This window comes from Anas platyrhynchos, chromosome 7, assembly GCF_047663525.1.
Source record: "Anas platyrhynchos isolate ZD024472 breed Pekin duck chromosome 7, IASCAAS_PekinDuck_T2T, whole genome shotgun sequence".
NCBI classification, from domain to species: domain Eukaryota; kingdom Metazoa; phylum Chordata; class Aves; order Anseriformes; family Anatidae; genus Anas; species Anas platyrhynchos.
The window spans coordinates 20,987,857-21,009,316 of record NC_092593.1 but is presented as its reverse complement, the minus strand read 5'-3'; the positions used below and the strand labels follow the sequence as shown (position 1 = coordinate 21,009,316).

At 36.9% G+C, this 21,460-nt stretch overlaps 1 protein-coding gene across 3 annotated transcripts in view; it reads right to left on the bottom strand.

The window, feature by feature from the left end:
* MYO3B (myosin IIIB) overlaps positions 1–21,460 on the bottom strand; it is a 197,205-nt gene that overhangs the window by 42,674 nt on the left and 133,071 nt on the right. For all 3 annotated transcript variants that reach the window (XM_027462191.3, XM_027462192.3, XM_072040919.1), the window contains 4 exons: positions 18,728–18,839; positions 17,635–17,797; positions 16,815–16,895; positions 7,313–7,433 (listed from right to left, as the gene is read on the bottom strand). In XM_027462191.3, the coding sequence (XP_027317992.1) occupies positions 7,313–7,433; positions 16,815–16,895; positions 17,635–17,797; positions 18,728–18,839 (477 nt within the window). The remainder of the gene's footprint in view (positions 1–7,312; positions 7,434–16,814; positions 16,896–17,634; positions 17,798–18,727; positions 18,840–21,460) is intronic.

Below are 21,460 nucleotides of genomic sequence, written 5' to 3'. Positions count from 1 at the left end.
ATTTTACCATTACGTGTTTTGTCACCATACAAATATTAGAGGCCAAATCCTGCTCTCATTAAAGCTAACCAAAGTGTGATAAAATCCTTCTGCAGGCTCTGATCCTTGTTAGGCCTTTGTAGTCAAGGGATTTCTTCAATACTGAAGTCCACCCAGAAAGGCTTGCTCCAGAATCTTTAGCTATGCAAACCCAAACAAAAGATGCTACCAATTCCATTTGCCAGATTTAAAAAACAAAACAAAACAAAAACAAACAAAACAAAAAAAAACAACAACTGAGGTTCATAAAGAGTATTTTATATGCTCACGGTCCTATAACTGGGCTTAAAAGCAAGATTTTCTGTTTGTCAAAACATGCCTCAGTCATTTCATCATTACTTACCACCTCCCTCACAATCTTTCTGAAAATACAATTAATAGCAGTTGTACTTCTACTTACAGATAAAAACATCAGAAATGTAAGCTTCAGTCATAGATTTCAGCTTACGACATACACTCATAGACGGGAAAAGGCTGTTTAAGGCAGAAAGCTTTTTCGGTTTAACTTATTCAGTTATTAAAACTGAACACATTTCAGCCCTTTCAGGCACAGTGGTAGGGGAAAACATAAAGGACAAAATCTGCTTTAATGAGTAACAAAAAATACGTGTGTTACTTCAAATTTCATTTTTGTCACTAGTTGTGTTTCAGTTGGCTACATTAAATATAAATGACTCATGTTACAATAGAACATATTGAAATCTGTAAAAATGTCTGGCCACATGTGCATTTTACCTTTAAAATGTAGCTTTAAAAAATACTTTAAATTAAAATGACATTACTGAAGGTCTTGGAACATTCCAAACTGTTACCTATCGGATCTGACAACTGTATATCACCATGCATATGTATTAGATCACAGAATCACACAGAATCACAGAATTCCTAGGTTGGAAGAGACCTCAAGATCATCAAGTCCAACCTCTGACCTAATGATATATTTTTTCTAGGGTATCCAGTTTGCTAAAATATTTCAAGCCTTATATTGCAATAGGGTTTAAGCTCTTAGGTTAACTTTATCTGAAGGTTTTAGGAAAGCTCAAGGGGCTGACTTGATTTGCTACAAACTGATCACAATAATAAAGACAGTATCATTGTCATCAAGAAGCTATCTTGGGGTGTGGAAACAAAAGGAAGCATTCACGAGCACAGTAAGCATCCAACTTTTCTGGAATTTTATGAATGAAGTTTGGATTTGCTTGTTAGGTTTGGGGGATTTTTCTTCCCCTTTATTCTTTGACACTAAGAAAGCAAAGAGAAACATAATGTCCAAACTTAATTTATATTTGATGGTGTTTTCCTAAAGAAGATTAAGGAATCCATTTAAAAAAAGCTTTCTAATTTTGTTCTGAGATACTTCTGTAAAAAAGATATTCCGTAGTAGTAGATATTCTGTAGAATCAAAAAGATACCAGAAGTATCAAAAGATACTTCTATAAAAACTTTCCTGTAAAAAGGAAAGTACAAAAGATGTCTAGGATTACATTCAACCTTGCATTTCAGCATGTACCATATTGTCCATAAAGTTCTTTTTTGATATTTCTCTTGTATATATATTGTTTAGATAACTATATAACAGGATTACTTAGACAACTTGCCCAAAATTACTCAAGCATTTGTTGACATGATTCATAAACCCTCGCTCCCCCCGCCAATGCAGAAAATAAACCTAGTATGAAAGAAAAATCATGAATAATCCTCAAATACTGCTACAGAGGATGCTTAAATGAAAATCTGCTGTTGGATCACTATGTTGTAAGTGGACCACCATGCCAAAAAGGAATGAATCATGATCTAAATTTAATATTCAGATTTTGAGTGTTTTGGATCTGGATCTAAATCTGCAGCTTGAACTAATCTATACGTTCTAAAAGAATCTAGAATTTAGTATGGTTTTGCCAACACTTTAACTTTGTCAGGGCTAGAACGTTGTCCAAATGCTTAAAGCTTGAAGGTACAGGTCAGCAACCTGCCTTCTGTACTCCTTAAGCTAACAAAAATCAGCCTCTGGAATTCTGAAGCCCTTAGGACCTTGATTCTCTGTCAGAATCCAATGGCACCATGTTTCTGACTAGAACAATTGTAAGTTAGGCAGCATATGGCACAATAAACTCCATCCTCCTACAAAATCTGCTGTTGCTGATAGAAGCTTGCATTTGATGCTTACTAGCTTTTACTCAAACAAACAAACAGAAAACTTGACAGGTAGCTCTACATTTCTGCATGACAAATTCCAGAACAGAGAACCTTCAAGGGTGCTCAGGAATGCATCACTAATGATTTTCTAAAACATTTTACCATTAATCAGGAATTCATTACCATAAGTCATGTACAGGTGAGGAACAGTCCTGGGCTTGAGGTGGTGGTAAATTGTCCCCAACAAAACAAAACACACAAAAGGAAATGAAGCAAGACTACTAAAAGACAAGCAACTACTGCAAGACAGGCATCATTTCAGATGTCAAACTGACAGGGAACACTTCTAAAAACATGACATCATCTGCAGATGCTGAGCACCTTGAGATCTGGCTCTGAGCTCTTCTGAAAATCTGTCTGGTATTATATGCCTACGAAAACGAAACATAAACAGGGAGGCAGCTCAGCAGCAGCTAGCTCACGAGCCAATTAGTGATGGTGGCTAACATTTTCAAATGTGGAATCTGAGGTTGATTTTGAGGTATGGGTATCTTTGACAAAACTGCTTTTTCTATCATTTCCAAAAAGTTTTACTTTCCACATGTGCAGGAAAACAGTGTTTAGGTCATGGAGATGAGATTCAGTCAGCTTACCTGGAAAGAACACAAGAGATCTAGGTTCACATACCTGGTTTCAGTCAGGCAAAACAGAAATTTGCTGCTGAATGTTCAGCTACTTAGCTCTAACACCTCAGTCTTCATGTACAGACTATATAAATCACTGAATTAGCAAGACATGTTGACAAAAGAAGAAACACTGATTCCTAGGGTCTGTCTACACATCTGTATAGTGTATAGTCATACTGTCCTTTGAAAGTAGTCAAATCATAGCTGCATAAAACACTAGAGCAGACTAATTTACACTGAAAAAGATAGCTGTGTTTTTGGTGTCATTCTGAACATTGCAAGTATAACTCTACTCAGAAGTCAATGCAATTTGGACTTTTCTCATTTAAATGCTTTTCAAAATGTTACAAATACTCCCAGATATTCCACTAGGAAGAATAAAGCTTATTTTGCAGGAATAACATATTTCCAAACAGAAAAAAAATATTTCAGTATGGATAGATGAAAATTTCTAGAGGGATGAGGAGGGAGAAAAAAAAAAAAAAAAAAAGATTACACTAAAAAATTCTGCCCAAATTCTATTTCCACTTATACCTTTATAAGTCGCGAGTAACTATTCAAAGTTTTGAACTGCCCAGTAGTTAGAAGCTGATAAGTCAGCAGAATCAAGTGCAATGGGTTTCTTTGAATTATTTCCATCACAAGCAATCACCTCAATGTTTGCTGTGATTACAAGTAGGAAAGTGAAGCAATTAAAGGAAAACAGAATGCTTTTATATCGGCTTTTGCTGTGGAAAGAAATCAAAATTCCTATTCAAGAGATGGCTTCTACAAGAAAGCACAGTGCAGTCTTGACAGAAACTGAAATTATCCAAGCAGGAAATTATGGAGAAATGCGAAGAAGACATAAGCTTTAAATCACCAGGACCTGATGGCATTCATCTGAGGGTTTCTCTCCCCCACCTGATGTTCATTTTCAAGGCATGGCAACAATGCTGTTCCAAGTCAAGGAGAACTCCTCTAGAACAATTTGTATACTTATTTCTTACATTGATGCAGCAATAGCTGCTAGTGTTAAGATGCTATAAAAGTGGTGGTTGGCTTGTAATTACAAACCCATTGGCACAGAGATGTTACATTTCAGGAAGTCATTGTGTTTAGGAATAATAAAAGAATTTTGGAAAGTCATATAAAACAAATCCATTTTCAGAGTAAAAGCAGATACAATTTGTTTTTCTTTTTTCTTTTTTTTTTTTTTTTTTAATAAGCTTGTCTAAACTTATTTTTTTAAAAGCTACAGTGATGGGGATGTCAAAACTTTCCAGGTAACCTACACAAGGCTTAACTCATCTTACCATTAACGAGAATTTGTTAGTTTTAACTTAGCTCTCCTTCACTGCAATGCAAGCTCACCTGATTCTCGGTGGAGAACAATTTGTTCCATTCCTTTTTACATCAGCTTCTCATGACTAGAGAAATGTTACCACATGTACCCTTAGTCTTCCATCTCCCTTATAATCTCCCCCTTTAGACAATATTATATGCATCTGGGATCATTTGTGTTACCAAGGGATGTCCTCATTTTCTTGAAGTGTGGAGTCTAATACACAGCATTAACTGAGATCTTGAAAGTGGTGAGAAAATGTTCTGATGCACAGGTGATGTAGTATGTATTCTAATTGCTACTACTATTGGAGCAGCATGCCATCACTGACTAACATTCAGTTTGAGATTCATTATAGCCCATGAAACTGCTTCTAATTCTAATCCAGTCCTCCTAAAATCTTATAACCATCACTAACTTGGTAATGATACAAATTCAGTAATCAGACTCTACTTCATCAGTCAGGCCACCAGTCAGAAATAGATTGATTTCTGGAACTTAACTGATACATACTTTCTGACGAACAGAGAATCACAGATAAACACTCTTTGCCTATAACTTTCCAAATGCCTTAACTGTCATGCCCATGTATTTTTGTTCATACTTTAATATACATTACAATAATCAGACCTTTGAAGCAGGTTGTTTGTTGTATGTTTAAATGTATTGCTATATTCCTGTGCATAAAACAGAAGAAATCTGTATGTAAGTTTTCTTTCTGATCCTGAGTACTTTACAGCTTATTCTTCACTTTCCAAAACTCCTTACAGGAAAATAAATGCAAAAGAATATTTTATTATTATACATTTCAATTCAATGGTATGTGAAGCCACAGTGAGGCTGCCTTCTCTAGGGAAAGATTACAAGCTACTGTGTTAAACATCTGTGCTATTATTCATCAGCCTTCCTGTTTCCTACAAGTTTCCTGTAGGACTGAACAGCCATATGCTTAAAACACAACAGCCCCTAACAGCTACCTGTAGAAGCAAGTCTTTTTATGGGAAGTAAGTTAAAAGGTTTAGTCCTAAGATTCTGAACATCACCTGTGAAATGCTCAGCAGTTTCAAGTCTCACTGAAATCACTGGAACCTGAGGCCATCACAGATAAATTTACAGGATTAGGGAAACGAACTGCAAAATTTGTTGGGTTTTAAACTGAGAACTACCAGCAGTAGTGGCAGTTAAGCAATTCCAGGCAAAAGAAGGTTTTATTACCTGTCTGATTATGTACAGCAATCAGAAGCGAGTGCACGAACTGAATGGCCAATGTATTTTACATGGCCACCTTCAAGCTAAATATTTAAGGGCATTTAGACATTGATTTCAATGTAAGTTCACTGACTGAATACCTTTAGAAGTCTGTATCTTCACAGAGCCCAAATTCACCTCAACAGCTACTGACTGTAAAAAGTTCATGAGCCTCAAGGGATGTACACTTAATCAAAATTTAGCTAATCCAGAAAAATACATTCGTCTGGAAAGCAATGAGGAATTCCAGAAACAGTCTAATTTAGAATGGGAAGAAAACCATTCCTGGCTAACTACATACAAAACAGATGAAATAGAAGTTTAAAGAGGTCGTCTGCCTTCAAACAAGTTTGTGTGAAAACTAGAATACTAAAAAGACAAAATGTTTAATTACATTGTAAATAATAGGAATTTGGGGTGCCCAAAAGAACTGGTAATATATTATTAGCTCTTGCTTTATACCGTTATTGCAGATTGCAGAACAAATATTTATGTAATCCATATTGATGTATTGATGTAATAATCATCAGTAGTTCTAAGGAGATCACAAGATCACCTCTCTTAAGTACTTAACAGACAGAGGCAGCTGCACACATGAAAGAAAATTGGAATTACAAAACTCATTATTCCAGTATGCAGTGAGGAAACCCAAGGACAGAGCCACGACAGTAAATTGCAGCATACTCATTCTTTTCACTGAATAACATAACCAAGAACTGTACTTATGTATTTTTTTTGTCCTTGTCCACCTGCCTGAACATTTATTTATTTTTTATTTTTTAACTGAAATCAGACTACTGCAAGGGAGAGAAACTCTGGAACATTATTAACCTGGAAGGATGCAGGTGGTTACACCTGAACAAAATCATTTAATGCACCAAGGCATTTAGCAGACGTTATTCAACCTAAATCAACCAAAGTTCACATGGAAGTAAACATAACTCAATGTTCTGACAAAAAGAAAGCAGAAATACCATTTCAGAGAAGTTAGTGGTAATTTAGAAAACAAAATAAAACAAAACAATAAAACTTTCTCAATGGAATAATTACAGTCTACTGTAATATAAGTTACTGATTTCCTCAGAGAACTTGGAAGAGGTGTAACAGAACCTGGCTTTTTATGCTGTATAGAAATGATATAAAATAACAGAAATAAGAACTAGAAGAAGCACTGAGATTTCCTGATGCCTATCCCACATAAGGAGAGATCTCATAACTCTTAGTCACTGAAACCTGCTAATCAAAGGGATTTCTCCAGCAAATGCAACCATCTTCCCTAGACCACTGTTGGAGAGAGAGACTTTGACAAGAGCTAAAGACCTAGCAGTTCCCTCTTCTACCCAAGAAGGCGCAGGGCAACATTTGTCTGGAATGACTCCCTTGGTAAGAAGACTTAAAACATCCTTCCTCTACAAAGAGGAAGGCACCATGGTTAAGCTTAGGCTTTCTGCCAGTGACTTGGCCAACTGCTTTTTACAGCTCTTTTCCCTATCTCACTGCAGGTCTGCAAGAAGGTTTACAGACGCAAAAAGGTACCTTTCAATTCCTGAGAATTTAGTAATGTGCTGCAATTAGTTTTGAAATGCTGAGCACTTACAAGTCTGTCTGCAGTCAGAGGTATTCTGTGTACTTCTGAGAAGTCCATAGAAACAGGACAGCAACCCAGGACAAACTGCAAATAAATCTAACCTCACTTTCTTGGAGAACACTGAGATGACTAAGCTGGTAGGGGGGCTGATTAACCTACAGGTGCTCATCTTCAGAAAATGGCAAGTTCCCCAAGTGCCAGCTGAATCATGATGGCATGCCTGCTCCTTTCAGATTTTATTGTGTGGAAAATGACTTCTGTAGATAACAGACAACAAAGGATTCAACTCACCAGTGCTCTTCACAGCCAAAATCAGAGGTAGAGCAGCTGCTCATATGCTGAGGATCTGCTGCACAGCCAGTGCTGTTTCTCAGTCTTGAGTAGTTTTTACGAACAATATATCCCCTGAAAGCTGAAAAACATAGTTATGCATCAGAGAAAAACTCTGCAGAGCTTGGAACACAGACTGGCACCTGGCTCTACATACAGTTCAGAGCTGAATGCCTTCAACTTTTACTGAACCAGTGGGCAGAAAGAGCACTCAGCACCTCACAGGGGTGCTTCAATGTTTGCAGTATTTGCAACAGTTTGAAATTATACAGGGCTTTGCTCTCACTATTATAGTCACCATTTGGCACAGCCCCGGGAAGGAATAGGGGTACTGAAAGGAGAACATGCCTAATTTAAATAGGAATGTATTTAAACATGCAGTAGAAAATCATTCTCAAAACACCTTCTCTAATCACCACTCCTATGATTTGAGCTGCTTGGAATTTTACAGAATGAAAAGTTTCATCCACTTTTATTGTAGAGGGGTGGGGAGCCAGAGGGAGATGCATTCAGTTAAAACTAGAAGAAATTGTAACAACTTCTACTTCTCAGTGAACCATAACCATTACAAAATATTTGAAATGCCTCTCATACAAATGATTCTGGGGGAAAAATATCTACATAGATTGGACTTTATACCATTAATTAAGAATACTAGAAATACTAAACAAAGTAGCAAGCATGCAGTGAAATGAAATGACAAAGAAAAGGGCAATAACATTGGCCTTTAAATAAGGAATATAAGGAATAAGGAATAAGGAATATAAGGAATAGGAATTTAAATAATAAAATAAGGAATAACATTTTGAAGATATCTACACTCTTTATTTCCATGGAGTGTCTCTGGGTTTGGGTACCTAAATAATTTAATTACATCATTAGCTTTATCTAATGTGAATTCACTGGAATTCTTGACATCTGTGAGTAGTTAGTAGTAAACCTCCAGCATGAACCAGAAGTAGTGGTATATGCTGTACTTATGACAAAAGACTTTAAAAAGCATTGCAACGTACAATTAAAACTGTAAATTTTTAAATTTTATTTATTTTAGGGTTTATATTAACCATTATTTTAAGTAGAACTATCCTGATGAAAGGGAAGAAAGGGCTGAAAAACGGAAACTAAATGCGGCATCAATGCCATAGTTTAAGAGAAATTGCAATACAACAAGAAGTTGCAGTACAAGAAGGCTGACAGTTGGGAAGGAGAGGAGCTGCTTATTAGCACAGCAGGACTGCAACTTAGAAACTGTGAAACAACATGTAAAAGAAAATTGGAAATAAAGTTAGGAAATATTATGATTTTGAGGAGGGGAAAAAGTCCAGGAAAAAACTTTTAAGCACACTAAATGCATGCAAAAACACAGGGTCAGTTTGTGGAATAATTACCAAAAGAAGAGGAATAGATCCTTATTATTGGAGTCTAGAATCTAGGGTTAAATATTACAGCGGGATGCAGGATAGACACAGAAATAGAGTGCAGGACCACCTCATGTAGGATCAGCATCAAAATAACAATCTAGATTACACAGGGAAAGCAAGAGGTAGAATAGAGATTATAAAGAAAATAAATTGAGAACAGAGAAGATGACAGAAGATGAAGAAGTTTTTCCTGTATCTCGTGCCTGTTATTTTATGAAAACAGAACCATTACTTACCTAACTGAGAAAAAAAATGTAGAATTTGGAATCTCATGCTTATTAACAAATTAAGGGATAACTGTTCTTCTTTTCCTTTCATTTAATGACTCATAAATTTAGCCTTTTTTTTTTCATAATTAAAAGGTAATGGAGGAAAAAAAATAAAGCTACCCTGATCACATCTGCTCTTTCCTTTAGGAAAGGCTGTAACTGATCCCCTCTTTTCTATTTTAATTCCTGGATAGTGTTAACAGCCTTCTTCCCAGCCACTACCTCCACAAAAACCTGCATTGTTTCACTTACTCGTGCAATATAAGAAAATAAAACCATCTGAATGGTTCAAGCTATAGTATAAAATGCACCATAACAATCTAAGCTTTTCACTGCTACTGATGTTTCCAGGATAAGAAGCAGCAAAAATTGCCTTTTAATGGGAGATTACTAAAATAAATAACCATTCACTTTACAGAAGACACGACAGAAGCCAGGCCTGCTGAGGTGTTGTACTGAATACAGAGCTCAGGTATCACGAGGCTGAGGAACTTTCTGCCCTTAATAATCAGACTGGAAAAGTCTGCCTATCTGGCAGAGATGAGCCAAGCACTCACTTGCCCCATGCGATCAGGCTTCCAATCCTTAACTATCCCCCACTGACCAGACAAGGAGCCTACTCTGATGTTGGCAGCAAAGACAACTGGCCAGCGGCCATCTCTCTGCAGCTGAAACATGCTGAGTAGCAGTCAGTCTGTGGACTACTGGAAAGATAAAGAAGCACTGAAATAAATGAACGAGTAAGATAAACTTCAGTTTTCTTCCTAGTAATTTCTTAACTTTCAGTTGTTTTGTGTGTGTATATAAAATCAACCCCAATACCTGCCATGTTGTGTTTTGTTTTGTTTTGTTTTTTTCCACCAGAAACTTATTAATGACAGTGGAATCCATTTTGGCTTTTCCTTCATTCACTGCATATAAACTGCTTTATCTCATTTTGTAAATGTAATTTTTATTCTGACTTTTGTTTCCATAAATATTTTCAGTACCAATTCCTCTTCAACTTAACCTTTCCACAAGCTGGTTTCTAATGTTCTTCTAGAGTACCTTGAATCATACAGGTAAATGGCTGTATTTTTCCTACTTTCCCTTTGACTGAAGTAGCAGGATAAACAAACATCTCTCTCTCAAAAGTTCATCAAGAATATGTAGGACTGCATCTTCTCAGCATTTATTAACTGGATCTATAATGTTTCAAAGGAAATTCATATGCAGAGAATTCTACTGGGGGAGTCTGAGAGGCTGGGAAGCTGCTCCATCACAGCAATTTGCATTACTGACTGGTGCTGGTTTTGACACTAAGCACTTGGCTCAAAGAGTGTGAAATTAGCAGACTCATGTTGCTAGTGCTCCATGAACAATCACTGCATCACTGAAGAAGAATGATTACCAGCTGTCACCTCATTTTCACCTTATGCATTCTATATTCCAAACTTTACAGCAACTGTATCTTTAACCCTAATCTTTACATAGCCAATGATGACAGGATCTAAACTCAAAGTAACAGAGGAATGGAGCTAAATTTTAGCATTCTAATTAGTCATTCAGTGTTAAAGAGTTTATGTGCCACAACTTAGGACATGCATTTTTACTTTTTCTGCCGACCAGTTCTCACATGAAGTAAGTTTTCTATCAGCTTCAGCGGGTAGCAAACCAAGAACATATTTACCTCTGGAAGTCTGAAGTTTAGTGTTTTTCAGTTAAAAACCTTTATTCTAAGATCTAAGTACTAAAGCATATACATTACATGCAAAGTTACACAATTCCAGATAGCAAAAGTCCAGGCATTTTCCCCATGATTCCCATAGGAAATATATGCTTACAGACTTAACGGTGAAGCACAATGTAGAAAGATCAAAGCTAAACAATAAGGTCTATGCCAGAATTACGAAGAAAAGAGATGAAGCAGTATTTTAAAATAGTAGAGGGATTCATTTTCAGTTGTAAGAAATCATGTTAAATAGGCATTTTCTACACAGACACATTTTTAAGCTATATTATTACCTGAGATAATGTGTAAGAAAAACTTTGGAACTGAAAGCTCAGGTTTGCTGAATGGAAGGTGTCATCATAGTTTGTAATCAGAAGTTCATTTGCTACAAACAGCATATAACTTTCTTAATTTGCCTAGATAAAAGAGCATTCAGCAGCTTAACTACCAACATCTGAGAGGATTTGGAGTCCATGAATCTGATCCTTCACTTCATGCCAAATTAATTTTACTGAACAGTAAAAGAGATGGAGAGTCATGTCCTTTGCTGAGTCCCATGAATGCTTCCCCTCTTTCACCTATGGAAGGATCTTGGATGGATCTGTATGGATCTTGGATGATGCATTTTTAGTAGCAGGGAAAAAAAATAAAAGAAAAAAATGAAAAAAAAAAAAAAAAAACAACTCACATCTTATGTTCTTTGATGGAAGCATTACAAGAAAGCAAGTCACAAGTTCTCACATACAAGTGTTAGCAATCAGGGTACCAAGAAGAGGAAGACTCGCCAAGGCCACCATCAAAGCTGGTGTCACTACTGTACATCATCACTTGGACATATGAGTTTTAATTACTCTGCATTACATTAAAAAGTTCTGTCTTGAGACTTGGCCAAAAAAAATGAAGTGCAGATGACTCTGAAGCTGTTTGTAAATATCAGCAAGGAAAAGGAATAGGTTTTCCAAGGCCTCTTGTCCCCTTCCTGATTTTATCAAGGGCACGAAATCCTGTAAGAATGGTCTCCTCTCAATCTCAGTAACAGGAGAGAAAACTAAAAAGAAACACAGATATATCCACACAGAGCCTAGCTCAGAGAGGGGTATATTCTAGAAGTAAAGAATGACTGGATGCCCTAAGCTAGTATACACAAGGAGATGGAGAAGTAAAGATAACCAAAGCTGTGCAGCTTGCACAAACCCTTCTGGTTTGACCTGTATGTGAAATCAGGGTAATACAATCAGTCAGTTCAGCTACCAGTAAGACAAACACATACATTTCTTCAGTGGTTCTTAAACTGAGAATGTTATTAGAAAGGAAGAAAATGGATGATATAAAACAGTAAAACTGGATCTGTTACTTAGTGCTTGTTATTTTCAGGAATAATTAATAAATAGATGTATTTTTAGATATATTTATGAAGTGCTTAGAAATTTTTGGAACATTTTGCTCATGCAGTTCATAGATCTTAGAAATTTTTGGAATGTTTTACACAGTTCATAGATCTTTACAACAGTATTAGCTGAATACATGCAGACACACGGACATATTGACAGAAAAAAAAACTGTTCAAGAAATACCTCCTTTTCTGCTATTGAAGTCAACATTAAACTTTGCTGATGAAAAACCCAAAGGTAACACTTTTATTAAAAACTAACATTTATTATAGATATGAAATAGTGTATTACAGTAATTCAGAAGCCCTCTCTCTTTTTTTTTTTTCTTGTAATGGAGTAAATTTTGCCAGAAGCTCACATAAGATCTATGTAAATAGCGAACAACGCTGCACAGCAGAAGTTGCATAAAGGAAGCAATGCAAAGGGATACTTCATCTGGTTTCTTTCTGAACATCTATAACATTTTTTAAGGGGGATGGGAGAGAGAGAGAGAAAGAAAAGATCAAAAAAAAAAAAAAAAGCACCCAAATCTTTAGCTCTTGATAAAGAATTTTCCAATACAATGTGACATATGGTGAGTGTGTGAGCACGTGTTGGAGGAGGAGATGGTGGCTCAATGGATTAGTCATTTGCCTTTCACCTCTGGAAGCATAGTTAAACTCAGTCCTGACCAGAGTTGCACAGTATATTCCAGATGGCTAAAGTGGGCCTAATTAAAATGAATTCAGTGATGTCACCTCAGATCTAAGTGAATCGCATGCACCACTCATTTGGCATTTTGGCAATGTCAGCTCACAAATGAAATAAACAGATTAAAATCCTTCCTTAAGTCTTTCAGGACTACAGTCACTCCACATAGAAATACATGCTATCATAACTAGATAATGTACTTTTATAATTCAATTATCTGTTTGTTGTTGTTGTTGTTTGGTGTTTCTTTGTTGTTGTTGTTGTTTTTATTCTAATTAACGTATTATTCTAATACAAAGAAATGTTAAATGAGACTCCCATGTGAGGCAAATCAGTGGAGCAACATTTCAGTCAGATGATTCAGTGGATATACACTGATTTGAACCAGCTGTGAATCTGGCAACATAGTTTTAAAAAATAATTTATTTTAACAAAATCTTTTTATTTTTATGTAGATGAAAATCAAAACAATACAAATCCCAATTACAAATAAATACTTACACAGAAGTACAAAGTATTGCTAATGCAAATACTACACAAAATCATTCTTCACAATTCCTCTCTAAGTTAAAAAATTGGCATCTTCTAACCTTCACAGTTTAGAAAAGCATGACAGGAAGGAGTGGGAAAGGTCTTATGTACCCTGTGCACCATTTTAGCCATGCATCTAATAAGATTTGTGCCTTCTGAGAACTTGTAAGGTAGATATGCTGAAGTAGGGCAGCTTTTTCTTCCCCACCTCATTTAAATTCACAAATATTTTATTTCCTAGTAAGGGTGTTTTCTCTCCTCTGAAATAATGACTTTTTTGTGTAATATTATACACTTAGGAAATATAACCTCATGTATATTGTGAGGGTTGTTTTTTTTTGTAAGTTTGTTTTTTCTTCCAACATTTCATCAATGGATAGCGAACTGCTGGGCCCACAGAGATCTCCAGACCACCAGCTCATGTATTTGAAAGGCATCTGTTTATTTTTAAAATGCAAATGCAGCTTACCTCAAAGACTGACTTGCAAGAAATGAACAATCTGAACAAGTCAAGAGGTTTCCAATCAGGAGCTGTGTTCCTCCTTTATATCAGGCTATGATCACTTGCTGTCAAAACCACTTAAACAATATCCTGGAATCTGAATGAAGTCCCCCCACAATTAAAATGAGCAGGATAATCCTGCAAGAATTATTCAGGCAAATCATTTTTCACACAGTTTAAAGTAATGATAAGGTCATTTACAAAAGAAATCAGCGCCTTTGAAATGCTGACTTGTAGACAGAGGACTGCCTGGAGGAGGGCCATAGATAACAGTGAAGACTGGCCTCCTAACACTACCCTTGCAGTCTTTGGAACTGATTCTGATGAAGAGAAGGCCCAATAAGGTTAATACCCCTACTTTGATCTCTGTCAAAGCGTACCAGCAAGAATTAATTTACATTTCAGATGAAAAAGGTTGACAGCATGAAAAGGCATCTTGTTTCTGGTATGTGAATGTGCTGTAATAGATCGGGAATTCTGAAAGGAAGTTCTGAGGAAGCTAAAGGGATAAGCCGAGCGGCTGCTTTTATTGGGAAAGAGATGAAAGGAAAACAAATTTCAATATGCGCTGTTCTGTAGAAACATGTAAGCCAAATGCTTCCTAAATTTCAAGGCCCGCTTGAAGATGGGGGTGGGGAAAGGAGAGGGAAGTACATATATTTTAATTACACGGTTTTGCTAATGTCTGGATGACAAATGCAAACAATAAATCTCATTGCCCAAAAGTGCTCATTTAAAAAAAAAATAAAGCAAAGGTGACCACATTGAAAAGCTGCCTTGAAATATACATTTACATTATAAGATGTGCAGGGAAGGGAGAGATTTGGACTTGCTATTGTCTCCATGTCACAAGGCACTAGAGCAGTGTAACATAAACAAGAGAAAGATTACCAGTGTATTTTAAAACCTGGAAAACAGCCACCATTAGCAAGCATGAGCTTTGATTTTAAACACAAAATGATTCGCATGTAGAGAAGAACAAATGTGCACAAGAAGAAATTTCAAAAAAGAGGTCCTAGATAGAGGTTTCCAAAGGCAGACAGAAATGTGTTGAGGATTATTGTTATTGTACCTCATTGAGTGCAGTGCCAAAGCTAGGAGGAGCAGCCAGTGTAATTAATACAAACAGAGGTATGCTGTGTCACTCTTAACCCTATAGTCCTAATGCTCATTCACCCAGACTGGTCACTGAAACTGTCAAGTGCCAGGTTACAAAGGAACAGTGTGTGTGGTGGTGGGAAGAGTGCTAACAGCATTCCTCCAGCATTAGGTCCAGAGGGCTGAAAAGGACAGAACTGTCCAAATGCAAGGGTGTGCATACCCTCCCACTGTCTCTGCCGTGTTCAACACAATGTCTCAGAGATGACAGGCAGAAACACAGCTCTGAATCTCTTCCATGTGTGCAAACAGCAGAATAGATCATTTGCTTTCTCTAAAGAGTTAGTAATAAGCATGAATCTCCTACATGCCTAAGAAATCTGGCTGGATAAAACTCTAAGGCAGAATGTCCCCTACAGCTTCCAAGTGATACTGCTACACAGCAGCTGCCAAGGGAATCTGAGTTAACTCTCATCTTAAATACTGCTAATAGCGGGAAAGTGAAGGGTCAACTGTTTCACTTTCCTTTCTATAGCAAAAGGCTATCATAAAAGTCAGGAAATCATAGCTCAGGTATGGCCAAGTGTAAATGTTGCAAATACTCCCAAAAACAGTTGTATGTGGTATTTTAAGATCTGGTCTCTGTGGTATCATGAATACAATAAATGACAACACAAAGGAGAGGATGAAGGGGAAAGAATGCTTATGCAGTCCCTCAGTGCTTGCTGTAATAGGAAGAAAACATTTCTCCATAACAGTTCTCCATTGAATAGAATACTCTGCATTTGACCCTAGAGCTATAGTTTATGATTATACATAACTGTATGCACACAAAGCTGTAAATTACTACTTTAACCTAATGTTAATCTGTTCCTTTCTGTAACCAGATGGGTATTCTACTGTCTGCTGAAAGTCACACTGATACTTTTTTTCAGAGTAGGAAATTTAGGTAAAAGAAAAAAAAAGTTCGATTTACTGGAAATGGCTTGACAACAGAATAAAGTAAAAGAATATTTATAACTCTTACTTTTCAGACTGACTTCAGGCTATATGATATAGAGTAGAGAGGTGACAGCTTAAGGAATTATATCAGAGGCAGCTGGTAGAATAAAGGTGGTGCCTTGGTTTATTTGGAAACACATTTGCTACAACTCTTTTCTGATCAGCTACAGTCTTTCACCTGGGGTTGGACAAGGAAGGTGTATTACACTGCATCATATGGAGGCTGCTTCACACTGGCAGCATGTGAAAACACCATTGAGTTCACGGCACTGGTTCTCTGATTTCTGTGCCATATGGTACCCTGCTCTCTACTAGAGACCTACACAGCCCTATGGGCCTGTTCTTCCAATAATCTCTTTAAAGTTATTCAAATTCATATTGATATGGCTGCATAGGAGTCTGGAAAAGAGTCAAAGATTGGCCAAAGCTGGCAAACTCAGCAAGCAGTTGAAAGGGAAACTTGGCAACCTGCCAGGACCAGAGTTTGATACAAAGACAGAGAAATGCAGGTCCAGTGCTTCCAATCCACACTTTCAGTCAAAAAAATCCAGTGCTTTATACCAGCTCTACACATGCTTGAATCATACTGATTGTGCTAAGAAGAATCTTAAAAAATTAACTCAACAGCTTTTAATTTGTACATTTTGATTGCAGAAAGGTACTCAGAAAAACCCCGAAGTAGCCTAACTGTCACCTACGTCATTTGATACTGAAGAGCAAATGATCAGAAATAATGTTTTTGACAGCTTTTGTTTGGTCTGTGTGTATTTCTCTTGCCTATAAACACTGACATATGAAATCATCCACAGCAAAATAGGTGTTGGCAACTGAAATAATGTTTTAATTACCTGCTTGAATATGTATAGCAGCATCAGTTCTTCTGTTCCTTATTTCCTTGTACTTCCTGCGAGCTTCATATCCTCTCCAGGCTAAAAATACAAAACCATGTGCTGGAAATTACATTTATTTAAGGAAGTGCTACAGAGTCTACAGTCAGAGATGTGCTGAAACTTTCATCCCTTCTGCCACAACCACTCCAGCCCCCACTCCCAGTACCTCTTCCCCACCCACCCACATGTTGAACTCTGGGTTCATGACTGCAGTATTCACATCCTTGCAACTTCAAACACCGCTTCACTCGTCCAAATTTTAATCGTCACCATGTGCTCACTGATGTCCTAATCCAAAAGGCAAAGGTCCATGATAATTGTGCATCATCAGTCAGCACAAGAACTCCCCTTCTCACACAGCTCCCCAAATTCAATATAAGGAAGCCTGCTAGATTACTGGAAATCAGCTTTTTATGCACACCCTATGACTTATGTTATCTGTAAGTCTGGTACACATGAAGAAGGAGAGAGGGAAAAGAGAGAGGGGGCCAAGATATTACATTTCATCTATGTGCTGCATGCTAGTGTAGACACACCTAACAATATTTTCCATTTGTGCACAGGTATCACACCCAAAATACCAGGATATCTAAATGAAGACATTACTGAATGCTAAGATGACACCTTAGAAGTAAATCAGTAATATTTACATCAATTAGCTGGAGAGAAATGTAATCCTGGTTATTTTGATTTCATAATAAACTATTACATATGAATAATGTGCATACAATTTAACAGCTTGAAATGCCAACATACTCAATGAAATGTGAACATTTACCTGACTGTATGGTAACAGCACTATTTTCTCTTTTCTCTTTGACTTTCTTGTACCTCCTTGCTCCAAGCCATCCCTTGATATAGGCTTGCATGACCACCACTCTCCCTATAACTTCTCGCAGGAACAAATTTAACTGTTCTATGTGGTAATACTTTAGAAAAACCTGAAATGGAACAACAAATTTAATATTACATGCAGGTAGTAGCATAACCTATTGTATTTTGCTTTTTCATTAATCTTAGGTCAGCCTATTTTAGGGCACTGTTGCTGGGAAAACTTGTAAAATGCCAGTTCCTGATAGAGCAATCTTGTGAATTAAATATTTGCTCTCAGTGTGTTTGTGGAACTTTGTTACTGAACTGCTTATAATTACCCCATTGCAAAAACAACAACATATTTACCCCTTTACAATGCAAATTGGTCACAGGGATGTTTTCATATACCCACAATTTTGAAATACAGCCTTTCTTGACAGTAGAAGGATAAATCCTGTAGTATATTTGTTTTTAGACAAAATTGTCTAACAACATTCCACTTCAGAAGGCAAATCCTATGAGTAGTTATACACACTTTATCTGGGTCTTGAGCAGGAAATCTCTCCTTGTTTTTCCTTTGTGCACCATAAAACAACTCAGGATACAACATAACTTTATTTTCACAGAAGTCAGCCACCACATTTTAAACCATGATCAAAGGCTCTTTTATCAAAGAGCCAGAAAATCTCACCTGAAACTCCACAGATAATGTACTAACCAGGCCCACAGGATGGGCCAGAGCATGAAGTTTCAGTCATGCCATGATTAATAGCAGGAGGAACTTCAGGGGGACACTACCACAGCAGGCACTGACAGATGTGCTGTCCTTACCAAGGCAGCCACGTGCAGAGTGCACTTTGGGGAGGTACCCAGCACACCTTTCCTCTTGTAGCATGAACTCAGCTAGCTTGGGAGGGCACCACTGTAACCTGGGAGGCTAACTTAATGGAACAAATTCCTTGCTCTTCTCTTCATTTATGCAGTACTTGGCAAACCACTATTAGACATGTTTTGCGCTAAAAGGACGCTATTCTTGATAAAATGTTAGCATGCTCTACCTTGGTTTTCCCAAGAATCCAGTTTTCTAGTTTAGATTTCTCCAAAATGGCAAGACAGTTTTCTCTGCTACCAAGGGGAGTCTCATGTGCCTTGAAAGCAAGGTAGTAATACCTGCAAAGCCAAACAACAAAGAAAGACTCAACAATAAACACATACTTTCACTGTTCTTCTCTAGCACAAATCTGTATCTCCAGAACTCATGGGGCAAATTACTTATACTCAGTACTCTTTTCATAAATCAGCTGTCCTGGACTTATATTTGAAAATATACACGACAAAGGGAAATAAGTGTTTCTACGGTGGTGACAAGAATCTGCTGCATTGTAGAGATCCCCATCTGGGGTATCTATAAAGGTCTTTCACAAACCAGTGCAACACAGGAAATATCCAAGGTTGTTCTGAATTTTTCAGATGAGTGAAAGAACAACAGAGAAAATGAAAAGTAATTGAAATCAGAGTAAAGGAAAGGATGGCAAAATAAAACATTTTACATAACGTGTGTAAAATAAGCACACCATCTACAGAGTGGCATACTTCTGCACAGTTCCATATGCAAGCTACACTTGCAAATCTGCAAGTTCTGCTGAAGAAGCAGGTAATACCTGGTATTCAGTGGACCTTTATAGATTTCTGAGTGGGAGAAAAAGTCAAATACTAATACCCAAGAAGGAGGAAGACACCAAAGACTCATGACCTGAGGTCCGTTTTTTATGAGAAATACCAAAAAAGGGTATTCCATCAATAGAATCTTTCAGTACGTTAGTTACTTGCATTGGTCATTTTTCACAAAGAAATGTAAGTGGCCTTGGCATACTTTGGGAAACAGAGGTTATCCACCTAAGAAGTTTGAGGATTCTTGAGCTTGTTTGTTACAAGCCTCCATCAATGGCAGCTAGGTAATTTCCATTTTCAATATGACTAATAGAATGACTGCAGATATTCAGTCTGTGAAGAGAAAAGGCTAGTGCCGGTAGGGTGGGTAGTACACAGTCTATATTAGTGATAATGACTGAATATTGATGCTGAGAGGCTGCTACCGTGTGTGAAAAATAAAGATCAGTTTGCAGTATAAACAACTCTCATACCAATCTTAATTTACGGAAAGCAGGGTGCTCAGACTGCCTGAATACTCACCTGTGTTTCATACCTCCAGAAGAGGTTATGTTTATGCATAATTAAAACAACTGGCATTGCTACCGTATCAACTAGGATTTTTATCAATGCTGATGGTTAAACAAAACTAGCAGCTATTTTAAGGAAAAAAAAAAGTGAACTCCTCTTCATATGAATGTAATAATTTTTAATATGCATAAGGATTTCTGTGGTTATGCAAGTCATTAGGCATCGTGTCTTTTTTCTGTTTGATTGGGACAAACAATTAATGGAATGATTACAATGAACTTTAGTGGCCTTCAGATCAGGTCCATGGTAAACAACATTGACTTTTGTTTTGTTCATGTTCCCTTGTTCACATGAAATGAACGGCCCCTAACAATTATGTGAAATAAAATTATGGTGCAAATAGTTAATGAAAAAGGGATGTAAACATGTTTGAACTGAACAGACATGAGGAATGACTGCAACAAGCCCTGCCCGTAAAGCCACCATGTGTTCGTGAAGGATGTTTTTTTAGTATTTAAGTAACTATTGCAGACAATTGTTACGTAACAGCAAGACCATGGGCAGTTAGTTTAAAAATTTAAGGTTATTTTGCCACAAGTACACAATTAAATGGCAGCAACTGCCACCTCATCTCTCATTTATGAACCACCATGTGTCTTCTTGGTCTTTATTTAGTTACACTTCTGCAGAAACTTCTCTATTTACTTTGCGTCTGAAAGGAATTGGCAGGTTCAGCAAACTGTTATTCTAATTATTAGCATGGGGAAGAACCATAATCTGTTCCATAAAGAAAAGAATCTGACCAGTGAACCTCAGAGACAGATTCCTCTGCAGCCACATAGAGGCGAGAAAAAATCCTACCTCATACTGAAGAAAATACGGAGAAGCAATTATAAAGAATGGAAATCGACTTTTAAGGCAAGACTTTTTTTTTTTTTTTTTTATCAGGAGAATATGATTTTCAAATATTAGCTCCAGTTAATCTCTAGAGATTAGCTCCAGTTGTCACAAGAAAGAAAAAAGAACCACTAAAAGTCAATAAAGATCAAAGGAGAACAAAATGATGTCTGAAGGAAGAAGCACTGGAATCAGTCCTGGACCAGAGACATAGATATTCACCATGTGGAAACATTGCCCACTCTGAATAATGATAGGAGATTATGTATTACCGAGTCAAGGTTTTTAATGCAGTAATTTTCTCAATAAGATGATATTGCAAAATCTTTACCCAAGTCCTTCAAAATACTAACAGTCATGGCATTTAGCAGGTATAGAAAAATGTGGTGGATTTAAAAGAAAAAAAGCACATTTCTTCTACTTTCTTACTCAACTTATAGATGCCTGTTTTCACAACACAAACATTCCAAGTTACACTAATAAAACTGATTTAAAATACACATGCCCCAAACAAATTGCAATAGTGTGCAATTTCAGCACATACTTGGCAGGTACGTCAGGGAAGTTGCACTGATTGTGAATTGCTTTTTGATTCAAAAGCTAGTTCAGACAGCCTTGTCATTTATACATATGCGGAACTTAAACAGTTCCTTTCCTTTCTTAGAAGGAAGGATGATTCACATCAATGCTCATATCAGGTTTCTGCTTGTTCA